Raw genomic sequence first — 14,715 nt, forward strand, 5'->3', positions numbered from 1 at the left:
CCCCCCGGGGAGCAGAAAACATCAGGGCTGATCATTTGGAGCACTTCAGAGCAGAGAGAGCAGAGTTCCTGAGCTTCCGGCCATTCCTTGAGATTCGAGCTTTGACTTGATCTTAAGAAGAACGACTATCTTACTTTGATAAGATATCGTTTCAAATTCTCACTTCGATAAACGCAGGAAGAATCATTAAACCCCTCACGATTCAATCAGAATCTGTGATTTGGTGGTCCACGAGTCAAAGCGCTCCCGGCACAGGCAAAGATCCCACATAAGCAGCGATCCAAGCAACGATCCTGCGTTTGTTTCTCAAGAGTTGTAATTTTTATTTTGTTGTGTAAAAGGAGCCTTATAAAAAGGCTATCTCTTTTTTTGAATTTATTGTAATCGATCGAATATATAATGAATTCCATGACAAAGTCAACTTTTGACGCAAACAAGCTGGCGACCACAGTGGGAGCCAACGGTCTCGCTGTCGAGACCGTCGTGTCGTGGCCAACCATCAAGATCCCGGTTGAATCAACGGTCGAGTATGAGTTCGACCAAGCGAAGTTTGAGGAGTATTTATCATCCTCATCTGTAAAGTCTTCCTCGCCTCGCAAATGCAGGAAGATTTCATCTTTGTTGAAGTTGTCAAACACTACAGATGAAGACTCTCGCTTAATTGTTGCTGAGGATTCGACTCGCAACCTCTCTGCTCATAATGACTCTTCTTCAATTAAGGAGTCATTAAATCAAAGCCCGTCGGTGAGAATGCCAACAAGGTTTTATACCCCCAGAAGAAGACGCATTCACCAAATGATATCGTCATACCTGGGAGATCATGCCAACAGACGATACGATTTTTTGGCAATCATACCGATGAGTCGTATTATCAAGTTGAAGTTATGAATAATTTTCGAAAGAGAGTTATTTGAGAGATAAACTCTCGTTGTTCCTGTGCGCGACTCGTTAAAACAGCATTATCAGAATGTGACTGTTTCAAACGAGAAGTCATCCCACGAAAAGTCTCTGTATTATCGAAACCTAAGCCGAGACATTTCCGCAAAAGAAGAGCAGCTGTCCAAAATGATGAATTCCCTGAAGTCACCATCAACGTAGCTGATAGAAGAAAGTCTAAACAGCATTCAAGTGACTCAAATCCCGACTTTTCCCCGAAAGGAAAAGTCAATCCAAGAATTGCTCAAAGGATGTCTCGACTCCAATTAGGAGCTATCAGACGCAGAGACTACAAGAGAATGCAAGAAGGAATGTCCTCGGAGGATGAATTCTCGGACACTTATTCTGCAATCGCTTCTGATGATACAATGTCTAGCACGGGACAGACCAGAGAAGTACTCACAATCACCTCTGATCAGTTCGCTCAAATACTTCAAGAAGCTCTAGCCAAACAACGTGAAGAAATTAGAGCTGAAGTGAAGACAGAAATGGAGTTAGCTATCCAACAAATGAGAGAATTGCTAGCTCAACGGCCTCAACCTCCTGAGTCCAGTCAGCGAGCTGAATCCAGCCGCCACACTCAGAATGTGGCAGATGATAGTGATCCAGAAGTGGATGAAGTCATTATGGCTGATACACCTTCCAATAGCAATAACGCTGGGGGTGATCTAACGGATTCTCTCAATAACGAGATTGGGGGTGGTTCAATAGCACCTCTCACAGGGGGTGGTCTAACTCATTCTCCTCAACGTCCTTCGAATGAAGACATAGACGATAAAGGGAAAATGAAAGATCTTGAAAATAAAATCAACGCTTTGATGACGGCTCAAGAAGGGAAAAAGACAGGTATTCCGTGTCCCTATCCAAGAGAATGGGATTCAATACCATACCCGGCCAAATTCAATCTGGTTAACTTCACACCGTTTGAGGGGAAGAGCTCGCCTATTCAGCACTTGATTTATTTCAAGTCTCATTTGGGCATGATCTCTGGAAACGAGGCTTTAATGGTCCGGTCATTCGTTGGCACCCTTCGTGGGCCCGCCTTCGATTGGTACCGACGTCTCAAGCTTGGGAGCATCAATTGCTGGGATGACATGGAAAGTTTATTCCTCAGTAACTTCTTCGATGATGACACCGAAGTGTCAATCAGAACCCTTTTGGATGAGAAGCAAAAAGACGGTGAGTCAGTCGACAATTTTGTCAAGCGCTTCCGTGGCAAAGCAATGAATTGCAGAGATCCTATTACAGAGGAGTTCATCCTGCAAACATGCCACAATAACCTCTCCATCGATGTCTTGGAAGCTCTGGGGGTCGTATTTGAAAATACGCGGCGAACAAGCTGAACACTTTCTTAAAAGAAAGAAAGCTGAGAAAAGCCAACCGACGACATCTACAATCGCTGTGAACGCGACTCTCGATCCGAGGTTCCAAAAGGAGTATTTTTTCCAAGATGATGAAGCTCCAGCCATATTAGAATACCTCCTCGCCAATGATAAAATCGAGCTACCGCCTATTAAAGATCAGGAGGGTGCTAAGATGATTACAGATCCAAACTACTGTGCATACCACAGAAGGATTCTTCATCCCACCAATATTTGCTTTGGACTCAAAAATAAGATCCAAGCATTAATTGACTCCGACGTCATAATGGCGAAACAAGCCAAATAAAGACGACCAAACTACTCCATGGGATACACGAGTATAAACTGTTTTCCCCTGACTCCATGGGATACACGAGTATAAACTGTTTTCTCCTAACTCCGAAGAGTATACGAGTATAAACCGCTTCTCAACACTCCAAAGAGTATACGAGTATAAACTGCTCCTCGATACTCCAATAGGTATATGAGTCTAAACTGTTTCCCACTCTTGACGGGAAGTTCCTGGAGAATTTTTACATTTAATATTCTTAAGGATAACCCGGTCATGTAAAACCTCTAAACGGTTAGGTCCAAAGCCAAAATCCCCTCTCGATTCTTTCAATGAACGAGAGGTCCACAAATTGAACGATCAAACCTTTAAACAGTTAGGATCGTCTCAAAACTCCCACTTGGTCAAAACCTTACTCAGTTAGGACCACAACCAAAATCCCCTCTCGATTCCTTCCATGAACGAGAGATCCACTTTTAGTTGAATAATCAAACCTTGTGACATTTAAGATTATTCAAACCAATCCAGATTCTCTAAGTGTAGATCCCACTTGGAGTTTTCCTTTGCACCAGGAGATAGAATATAAAATTCTTCCTCTCCGATCATCGGGTTCATCTCTACCAACAAACAAGAGACTATGAGATAGAATATAAAATTCTTCCTCTCCATCATCCGGGTTCATCTCTACCAACAAACAAGAGACCAGGAAATAGAATATAAAATTCTTCCTCTCCTGGGTCGGGTTCATCTCTACCAACAAACAAGAGAACAGGAGATAGAATATAAAATTCTTCCCCTCCTGGGTCGGGTTCATCTCTACCAACAAACAAGAGACTAGGAGAGAGAATATAAAATTCTTCCTCTCCGATTCCGGGTTCATCTCTACCAACGAACAAGAGACCAAGAGATAGAATATAAAATTCTTCCTCTCCTGGGCCGGGTTCATCTCTACCAACAAACAAGAGAACAGGAGATAGAATATAAAATTCTTCCTCTCCTGGGTCGGGTTCATCTCTACCAACAAACAAGAGACTAGGAGATAGAATATAAAATTCTTCCTCTCCGATTCCGGGTTCATCTCTACCAACAAACAAGAGATCAGGAGATAGAATATAAAATTCTTCCTCTCCATCATCGGGTTCACCTCTACCAACAAAAAAGAGACCAAAATACTCCAATGGGTACACGAGTCTAAACTGTTTTCCTACCCTCAACAGGAAATTTCTGGAGAATACTACTCAGAATATTCTTAAGAATAACCTGAACACTCCGATAGGTACACGAGTCTAAACTGTTTCCCTACCCTCAACAGGAAGTTTCTGGAGAATATCACTCAAAATATTCTTAAGAATAACCTGGCTACCTCCCAACGGGTATACGAGGTTAAACTATTTCCCGAGAACTCCAAAAATACATGAGTATAAACTGTGTTCCTATGAAGACTGATACAGTGATTAATAATGCGGTATCAATTTGATAACAAAAGCTGAATTCACAAGTACAAATTCCAGCTTCAATTCAAGATCCCGACAACGGTCAAGCGATGAACGCCATGCCGAAAGAATCTTAGCTATTCTACAAAGCACTGAATAGACTGAGAGACAAAGAGATCAAGTGTTGAAGCCATCATAAGTAAGACATATCTTATCCAAAGCATCCCAGAACTCCTCTATAAAAGATTGAGTCTGGAATACTTTGGAGGGGGTATCTGTAGGCGTCAAAAAATGCTGAAAGGAATCCAAACACAGCTCAAAAAGGAAGTCATCCAAAATGTCAAAAAAAGAACACAAGTATAGACTGTCTCGCATGCGAGACAGTATTTACTGTCTCGCCGGCCGATGACACGTCTTTACTGTCTCGCAGCGGCGAGACAGACTTTTACTGTCTCGCCCCGGCGAGACAGTCTTTACTGTCTCGCCGTGCGAGACAGAATTTACTGTCTCGCACGTGAGACAGCTCACAGAGGCCCAAAACTACTTTGCATAACCGCCAATACGTGGTCACTAACTGTTCAAGAAACGTGGGAAACGTTATGGGCGAGAATCACGTTGATAACTGCTAAAATAACGGAGTTTCAAAACGTGGAAAGGTAGTTACAAGAAACTGTCGGGCAGTTAACGATTTCCGAGACAGGGTTTTACTGTCTCGGAACCCGAGACGTGTTAGCTGACTCGGGAGCCGGCGAGAGCATGGTTGCGTTTGCTGTCTGGCCGGTCGGCAGCGAGACACGGCAATACCTGTGCTCGGACAGCTGATTTTGCTCGGTCGCCAAGGGTTATAAATACTCCGGCCGATATCGGGATTTTTAAGGGGGGAAGGGCGAGAAAACATCAGGGCTGATCAGTTTGGAGCGGCAGGCTTCAGGAGCAGAGAGAGCAGAGTTCCTGTTTTGAAGGCTTGGCCGGCCACTTCCTTGAGATTCGAGCTTATGACTTGATCGCTTAAGCAAGACGATTATCGTTTACTTGATCAAGATACCGGGTTTGCAAATTCTCACGTGGTCGATAAAGCCGAAAGGAAGGTAATCATTAAGCAGCCTCAGCGATTCAGATCAGAATCTGTGATTTGGTGGTCCACGGGCTAACGCACCCCGGCACAGGCAAAGATCCCACGCAAGCAGCGATCCAAGCAACGATCCTGCGTTTGTTTCTCAAGAGTTGTAATTTTTATTTTGTTGTGTAAAAGGAGCCTTATAAAAAGGCTATCTCTTTTTTTGAATTTATTGTAATCGACCGAAGATATAATGAATTCCATGACAAAGTCAACTTTTGACGCAAACAACCACGCAAACCGATTTTTTTTTCAAGTTTGGCAAACGAAAAAGGTAAAAGGAGAACATATCTCCTCCCTGCCAACCTCGATACAGTGACCAAGAACTAATTCAAACACAAACATGCAAGTATTCCCACATAAAGGAAATTTCAACTCAAACAAATCACATTTAAAGGGCACCCACAGCAGAATGACAGCAAAAATGGAATGCCCATGACCTCAACCCTTGTCTTAGTGCACAACAATTACACTAGCACATAATACATACAACAAGCACAAATTGTAGTCCAAACCTCCCCAGCCTTTGAACTGATGCACAACAAAACACGACTGGGAGTAGAAATCTCTCAGCTTTTGAATTCGCTCGCACTATCCGTTAGGAACAATACATTCTCTACCCGATAAGAGAAAAAGTACCGAGATTTCCATGAACAAAATGAACCCTCTTATGTTTCCCTTCTCACGATTACACTCAGACCTGGAAACAGGATCACATACAAAATGGAACAAATATATGTACAAACTAATTTTACATCATTCAAATCTGTGCCAGACGACGAATGCTTTAATACTCCTGCTTCTATATTCTCCCTCTTCACCTTCCAACAGTTAGTCATAGATCCTTTGCTCTCTCAGTAATATAGAATCTAATTGAGACAAAAGATTTCACAACAATAGGATATCCTAGCTCTGATAAACATCAAAACAAGGCAAATATGGCATTAGTGTCGTTGCTGCAAACAGCTCCTCCATCCCTCCAGTGGAGTAGCACATTAGTAGCCGCATAATGAGTAAGGGCTCCAACCAACACAAAGACATGAAAAATCTGATGACTATGACCTGCAATGTCAAAAGCACCAGGCTTCCACCTCTCAGGAACTCTGCTCACATAAAACCCCGCTCCTGTCGCATAAGCCAACCCCATCACCACCTCCAACACAAGCGCCAGGTGGCACGCTCGATGCTCCCAGTTGAGCACCAAGGCATGAACGGCTGGCACGACGCCAGAGAACCCCATTATTAAGAAAAGTGCGGCTCTAAAGGGACGAAAACGAGGAGAAGAGAGAGCAGGGGCGAGCATCGTAAATATGACAAGTATCCCGAGGGTTGAGATGATTGAGAGGTAAGTTAGCTGAGCTAGAGGATTACAGAGAAAAGCGTAGTATATCGGGGGGACGAAGGATGTGACAATCATGATGGAAATGCCAGAGTAATCGAGGCGCCAGAAGAAGAGGTTGAGACGATGCGAATGGCAAGCGAGGAGGTGGGAGATTGCGCTGCAAGAGAGGCAAGCCATGGAACCGAACATGAAGACTAGCTTTGGCCATCTTGGTATTGTGGGATTTTTTGGTGTTGGATTCGAATGGAATAACTGCAACCCTGCAGCTTCCTGTTGAAAGAAAGATGCCCAAGTGAGTTTAACCCAATGTTTAGCTTCATCCAGTGGGTTACGAATGCTATGTTTTTTGTACAACTTTTCAACTTAAGTCTACTTGAAATAAATTATGAGAATTAAGATTATACTGTGATGAAATATTTATTGAAACAAAATGTAAATACGGAAACATGATCATGAACATAACAAGAAATATTATGTTTGATACATTCCTCTGCATCAGTTTTAAGCCTCCGCGTGCCCTTAAAGGAAGAATTTAGTTAATAACAGGCTGCTAGGAAACACATGTAATAGCTAACTTGTTAATAACATATAACACTAACAACTTAAGACTTAAGAGAATAAAAATTTGTCAGCAGGCACTTGGAAGCTGCATTTGTTTGTGAGGCAAAGCACTTCCACGATAGTTCATCGTGGTAGTTTAAGTTCTTCATCAAATTAAAGAAGCATTAGTGAACTTAACTGTCAGCAGGCATTGAAATATGATTCGCAATACAGCTAAATTTTAGGAAAGTGAAAGAGAGAAAGGAACTAAACATTTGTGTTGAAGAAGAAACATCATGGCTTACGCAGTGAAATATTGGGATGAAGAAAAGGACAAGTTGGAGTGGACATCATGGCTTATGCAGTGAAATATTGGGATGAAGAAAAGGACAAGTTGGAGTGGGTTATTCAAAGGAGAAGGCCACAAACATTGACATAGCCGTAGTTTCATCAAGGTGCTACTTAAGTTCCTACCTCTCACAGAAAAGGGAATGAGGATACAGCACATCAATACCTATGCCATTCCAGAATTTCAAGTCCTGATTTATCTAGTGTACATTGTATTGACAAATCAGTTCAGGTGACAATACTAGGCAAAGGCTAAAGAAGAACATCAGAATTGCTATGCTCATATTGCAATTAATGTTCCCTTGCTAAAGCGCATATGCTGGTACCTAACAATTGGCCATGGGCTTTATGTTCTAGCAGTTTTAACCATTGACTTTGGGCACAGGATCAAACCCAAATGGGGAGAAATTTTAAGAAGCAGTGTAGCAATAAACCATAAGGTAACATACAGTGTCACTTTCAACTACAGGATGAAGCCTAAAACAAATGTAAGAAATAATATTATAAACGAATTAGAATCTGGTGCATTTACATAATGATAAATGTATCTGTTCTTAAGATCGCACCTTTTAGGGTGATAATTGGTTAAGCTAGTTAGTAACTAGTTGACAAAGGCTAGAAAAAGCTTTTATGGCAACCACATGTGAAGAAGTACAAGTGCCTACCCTACAAAGGCAATCATATTTCTCATAGGGTAATTAAGAACACCACACGTTATCTATTCTACTATAGAAATTAAATACTAAGGGTAGCAAAAAGCTGAAGGAAATGATGGAATGTACAACATTCCTTCAACCTTTTTCTACCCTTAGTATATCTCCTGTAGTAGAATAGAGGACAAATTTTAAAAACCATCCTGAAAATAATTGCAAAAATCGACCCATTCACAAAATATTTGTGAAAACCGACCCAATTTCAGCCGTCGGGCTGAAACTGGGTAGGTTTTGAAGAAAAATCTTCCGAAACTTCACGGGACTTCAAGTCCCGTGAAGTTTTTGTACATAACAAAACTTCACAGGACTTGAAGTCCCGTGAAGTTTTGGAACATATTTTGATAAAACCGACCCAGTTTCAGCCAGACGGCTGAAACTAAGTCGGTTTTGACAAATTTTTTTAGAATAGGTCGGAATTTGCGATTTTTTTATGTAAATAGATGGTTTTCAAAATTTATCCTAGAATAGACGCACCCAAATCCTACACAATTAGAATCTTAGTGCAATACATTTGTTATTTGCCTTATCATAAAGTTAATAGCGACTACAACTAATTTCCATGACAAAATATAGACTTCAATTGTTGGAATACTCGTAACATCAAAAGATTGCACCTCCAATTTTCCATTTATTCGTCTTAGTCTCTACTACTATGAAGGAAAATTTGTCCATCTTATTTTCATTATTTTAGAGGAAAACATTTTCTTGTGTTAAATCATTTCAGCTTCAAAAATAGTGGCTAAAATATATTTAAATATCAAATAAAAACAACTAAAAACAAGACAAAAGCAACATATCCAATTTTTAATACAGTTAAGAAAAATAGTTATTTTGAAAAAAATAAATAAAGGAATGTATAGTTCTTTTTCTTCATGTATAACAAATAGTGATCCTGGCAGAGAACAAATAGTGATCCTGACAGAGCCTGACCTCATACTGTTTTCCTTATAAATTTAAAATGAAATACTAGAATATTAGTATCTCTATAGCTATATTTAAAAAAAAGTTTAATAGGAAAACTTACAGATCCTAGTATCACTTTCAACAATAGGATTGTTGGATGGTATAAATAAAGTCATTGAAGTCCCACCAAAATTTCGAAGTTCATCATCCAACATTTTGGAGTATTTCCGAGGGTCCTGAGGTACTTCAAAGACACTTTTGGTGTTCACTTATACCAAGTATTTCTATGACTTTTGATGCTTATTTACAAATAGGAAATTCCAGAAGTCCCAGACCAGTAAGATTCTCGCATGAAATTTGGCAATAAACCTTTCCTCTTCCTTCAATGACTCAGTTATTGGAGAGGAAAGTTCCTTTTTTACTTGAGCTAAACCAATGACTTATAAAATCCAATCTTCTACACATGAATTGGGCTTTTTAGATTTAAGGCAGGCAAGTACGTCCATAGGTTTCAAAAACATCTATTTGGAGATTAAGTAAATAGAAATTAAACGGAAAGTATACCAAATATTGACAGGTAATTTTACTTTCTACTTTTTCTTGTTTGGCAACTGTAAAATGATTGGAAAGTAAGGGGGTGTTTGGCAATCTGAAAGTGAATTTAAAATATGTAAGTTATTTTTTTTTACAAATGACTTTTACATCCATGTCAGCACGCAAGTGAAATACAGTGTTTGTTTGAAAAATTAAATTATTATTGAAAGTACAATGTGAAGATGACGTGGCAAAATAAGATTAATTAGAAAATATAATTAAAATCATTTAATTAAATTACTTACCTTTTTGTCACTTTCATGTGACTTCACCATTTTTTTAGGGGAAGTCAAAATTGCATTAAATCTTATGTGACAACTTTCTTACATCTCACTTTCATAACCACTTACATGAAAACAAACACCTTAATTGTTAAATGAAAGTAACTTTCTCACTTTCATCTTTCACTTGCATGCAAACAAACACCCCCTAAATGTAAGTGGAGGCGCAACATTGGCATTTAATGACATTCCATTTGGACATAAAGTGAAAGATAAGGAGAGATAAATTAACATGGCATTCTCTCGACACCATTTCCCTTTTCCAATTTACTTTCATTTATCCGCCTTCCATGACAACCAAACATGACATAAAGAAAGTAGATGTCATCTATTGCTTTTCCCCCAAAATTTCCAATTTTATTTATCCATTTTTATCATCCAAATAAGGTTTGCAAATGGAAAGCAATAAGAAAGTGATTTCTTGTGAGAACACTTTATCCTTCCATTTCCTTCTTTGTTCTAAACATCCCCTTAAATCAGTTTAAGGGCGAGGTGACAAAACTTCGCAAAAATTTTCAAGGACTAGTAAGCACCATACACCAACCAATTCTTATGATAAAAAAAGGCTCTGATGATGACAACGACAACCATGATTTTTCTAAACTAAGGGAGTGTTTGGCAACTTTGTAAAATTGGGCCATGACTGGACCTAGTCCAATTTTGTGTTGTTTCTTATTTGCCAAAATTATAGGCTAGATCTTACCCCATTTTTGTGCCCAAATAGTGTCACTAAACTAGTTTTCTTTTGGAAGGGGGGTTTGGTCCAAAACAAAACTGGGCTTAACCCGGTCCTGGTCTGGTTTTGCTCCGTTTGACGAACTGACCCTAAAGGTTGAACCAAATCAAGCCCAATTCCAACTTTAACACACATGCAGCGTCTGGACTCTCTACAACCCACCGCAAACTTCCATCCTCAAACAGGACCCACCAATACAGTGGTCCATGAGCAGTAACCCAACAGTTTTACTTTTATGTCTCATTAAAATCAAAAAGTGCACCGAAAAGCAAAACGAGACAAAAGAATACCATTCGTTTGCTTACCGATAACAGATTCCCCGAATAATGCTTTGATATCTCACTCTCATTCATCAATCCACCCGTAAACCTGCCAGATTTTCCAAAGAAAAATTACCAATTTAACGCAATTTATCAAATTTATACATTATTCATTATTTAAAAAAAAAAGACAAAATCTTTTGAGGAAAAGAAGCTGAATCAATCAAGAACCTAGAAATCGTCGGAACGAACGCATTGCGAACGTCCTCGACAGCTTCGATCGATTCCATCATCGTCAATGCCAGAAACAACAGGAATCCGCCCAAATGCCTGCTCACAAGCAATTCAACAAACAAATAAACGAAATATTTCTTTTAAAAAAATAAGAAAAAAAAAAATTGGAATCAGATGCCTACGTCCAAACATTTAGGGTTTCGTTGTGCCAAGAGAAAACGCTGAGGATCGCGTCCTTGATCGGCCACTCAGACCTGTAATGGTCGCGGATGAACTCGTTGTCCTTAAGGTACTCCGGCAGCTCATCGTACCGCAGCAAACGCAGGCGGCGGTGAGCTGGTCGTTTTCTGTCGTCGTCCTCAATCTCCATGGATCTCGTCCTTCGCCGCCGCCTGGCGATGGCCTTATCGGATCCCATTTTTTGACCCGGATCCGATTAGCTTTCGTTAATAGCTCTCCCTCCCTTTTTGAAGGGCTTGGGCTTTGCTTTACCTCTCCCCTCCGCCAAAAGCGGGAGGACACGTGGCGTGTGAATAGTTTTATTTTTTTTAATGATTTTATTTGCGGGTTTTGAATCTCGGCCTGCGCTTTAATTATTATCTCACAAATCCTGATGTCTCCGAGTTAATCAAAGGGTTACTTGCACTTAAATATCCTAGAGATTACTTCATTTTAACTTTTTAAATGCCAAAGTTCTCTTGTCTAGGGTCCCTAAAGTATGCTTCATATTTTAATTTGATACCTCTAAAGTTTGTTTTGCCCTACAAAAATCACAACTTTTATACCGTAACCTTTAGGAAAAAATTAACTTTGACACCAAACTTTTAACAAAGGTCTATACGACTAATATGAGTAAGGAGAACTTAGCATTTAGATATCGTGACGTAAAAATCTGGTCAAATAAATTAGGGTCTACACGACTGGAGTTTATCAATGTATTCGACGGATCTAAAAGCTAAGGCTAGATATGCGAATCAATAACCATAGGAGTCATATTGGTACCAATCAACCGTCCGTGTTAACCGTTGGTTTACTTGATCTGTGTTTTATTCATGTACAATCAAGTTCTAAATTCCGAAAAGACATTATTCATCTTGGTATCAAATATTAGTATTCGACGGAGAATGTTAAAAGAGCGCGTGACCGCGACCGCAGGGACCGGCCGCGCTGTAGGGAAACAGATAGGCCTGTGGGCGACTGACACGTGTCCGACACGGTCCCCTTTTTCGCCGGGAGGTGAAGGAGCGCTTTTTAGCGCGCGCAGGTTATCGTGGCCCACGCGGTAGGTGAACCAGATGCGCACCGCCCTAAAAAACAGAAAAAAAACAGCTCGCCCCAGGGCGATGATGATCTAGTGGGCCCACCAGCCGGTTCTGAAACGGTTTTGATTGGTCGCGAGGCATGCTGTTTCCCGCACTGCAGGATGTAGCTGATCGCGCGAGGGAGCGGGAAATTCAAACTTTCTGCTGAGCTGCCGATGACAATCTTTCAAGCATTCGATTTCGTGTGACGAGCTATTTTGATTCTTTATTTACCGGGCAACGCTATGGCGCGTCCCACGCGAGATGTTTTTTTTTTTTTTTTTTTGGTTCATACACGCTATTTCTCTATGTATATGTAATAAATAAATTATCATCATGAAAACTTAATCCTAAGATAACTCAACAGTTGACGACGATCATTTCCCAAAAATAAGCAAGTAAACAAATAACCCTATCATTAGTCATACTCAATCCTAAGTTTGCTCATCAATACAGCACCTAACTTGGGGGGGGGGGGGGGGGGGGGGGGTACTAGAGAGGATCCAGTCTTCTTCAAAATTTTCTCCTCAGCCACCCCCCAAAGGTAAATTGCACGCATTAGTCACCCCCCATCAACACTTTTAGCATACCATCCCTTTACTGGCATTGTGAGAAAAACAATTTACAGATCACTCGGCGTCTTTCTTATGAATGGTATGGTGCAGATACGACTCGGATATGATACTTATCGTATCTATATCACTTATCAATCATAGATAAGGAAATGTTATACGTTTGTAATAAAAATTCATATTAATATCCGTTAAAATCGGATATGGATACATATGTATCTGCAGATATGCATTCAGATACAAAATGGACATGGAAAAAAAACTAGAGAAGATTGAAAAAAATATAGTTAATGTGATACAAAATTACTATGTTCGTTATATCTGAAAAAGCAAAGATTACCTTTTGCTTGATCATCAAAAAATTTATCTCACATCTGTGAATCTATCTAAGGTTAAAACGGGTGCAATTGTATGACAAACATATATTCGGATATTTCGGACACGGATCTAGATATTTCACTACATATCTGAACCAATAACCATATCTATCAAAGACAAATATAGATTTTAGTAACCATATTAGCTCTCTTGATCATCAAAATTAATCTCAAATGTATTAATTTATCTAATGTTGCAGCTGTATGACAAACATATATTCGGATATTTCGGACACGGAATCCTGATCTCACAATATACATGTATCCATAACCGTATCTATCAAAGACAAATATAGATTTTAGTAACCATATATCCATATGGATACAAGTACGAATATTTCCTCAGATACGGATATCTTCGTGCACCACCTAATGGTGATAAGTGCTACTGACGTACACGTACAGATAAGAGATGTTATCTAAAGTTGCCCATCTAAGAATAGTCCCCCGCCACACGAAGCCTTAACGATGATAAAGAATAAGATGTCCAAGGAGAGACGTTTATACAAGCTTAAAGAGGGAAAGAAGATCAAAGCAAGATCAATTGATGCGACAAAATCCCAGTTTATGAACGTATTATTGCTCATACCTTAACAAAGACTATGGAGCAATAGAACAAAGCAGTTCCCAGCAATAATTCACAGAACAAAAACAAAGGAAACTCAAAGGGAGATAAGTTTAATTTCTCATACAATCTTGAGTTCTTTAAGCCATTCAGTATGCAGTGGGCAAGGATCTGGCTTCCCTTCTGCAAGTGCCTTCTCTGTAAGTGAGTAGAACCAGCCGTTCCTCCATTTAAACTGAAACATGAGTTAAAAAAAAAAAAGCTTTTCAAGTTAAAAAGTCACAGTTATTGGTGCTAACATTGTACATAGGCACTTGCCTCTTTGACAGCAGTTGGGAAATGAGCAACAGCTCTTGCATAAGCACAGAGCCTCTCCTCCATGCCGTCGTCAAATTTAATTCCCTTCTCAGCAGCCGCTGCAGATGCTAGCTCGGTAATGAGACTTGCAACCTGGAAACAAGAAAACAATGGGAACACTGTTTGAACATGAGACAATTGATAACCGAGGAAAAGGACTAAGAGACTGTTCGCTCACACCATAGCCTACATAAAAAATTGAATCTATAGATCAAACGTGAGAACACTGTTACCATCAATAGATAAAAAAGACAGCGTATCCAGTATTGATTTGTTCTGTGTCATATTGAATCATAGCATACATAACTAAATTAACGATTTTTAAGTAGCAACCATTATCTGATCAAGTGATCAAGCATGTAACACTTAAATTCATAGGCTATGTGACTTTTAAGGAAACAAACCACCATGCAAACAAAGAAAAAACCGCCTATCAGTGGCGGAGTCAGAAAATTT

General features: G+C 39.8%; 2 protein-coding genes across 2 annotated transcripts in view; both read right to left on the minus strand.

Moving 5' to 3' along the window:
- Nucleotides 5,501-11,593, minus strand: LOC109841287 (heptahelical transmembrane protein ADIPOR2-like). Its single transcript, XM_020410211.1, has 4 exons — nt 11,270-11,593; nt 11,085-11,183; nt 10,899-10,962; nt 5,501-6,748 (listed from the first exon to the last, which is right to left on the minus strand). Exons 1-4 carry the CDS (start codon nt 11,503-11,505, stop codon nt 6,059-6,061), a joined length of 1,089 nt encoding a protein of 362 aa, XP_020265800.1. The 5' UTR covers nt 11,506-11,593; the 3' UTR covers nt 5,501-6,058.
- The window catches only part of LOC109841288, a 3,896-nt gene continuing 3,034 nt past the window's right edge, over nt 13,854-14,715 (minus strand). The window contains exons 4-5 of the mRNA XM_020410212.1: nt 14,221-14,352; nt 13,854-14,137 (exon numbers count right to left, since the gene is read on the minus strand). Of these exons, the coding sequence (XP_020265801.1) occupies nt 14,024-14,137; nt 14,221-14,352 (246 nt within the window). The 3' untranslated portion in view covers nt 13,854-14,023. The remainder of the gene's footprint in view (nt 14,138-14,220; nt 14,353-14,715) is intronic.

This window comes from Asparagus officinalis, chromosome 5, assembly GCF_001876935.1.
Source record: "Asparagus officinalis chromosome 5, Aspof.V1, whole genome shotgun sequence".
NCBI lineage: Eukaryota > Viridiplantae > Streptophyta > Magnoliopsida > Asparagales > Asparagaceae > Asparagus > Asparagus officinalis.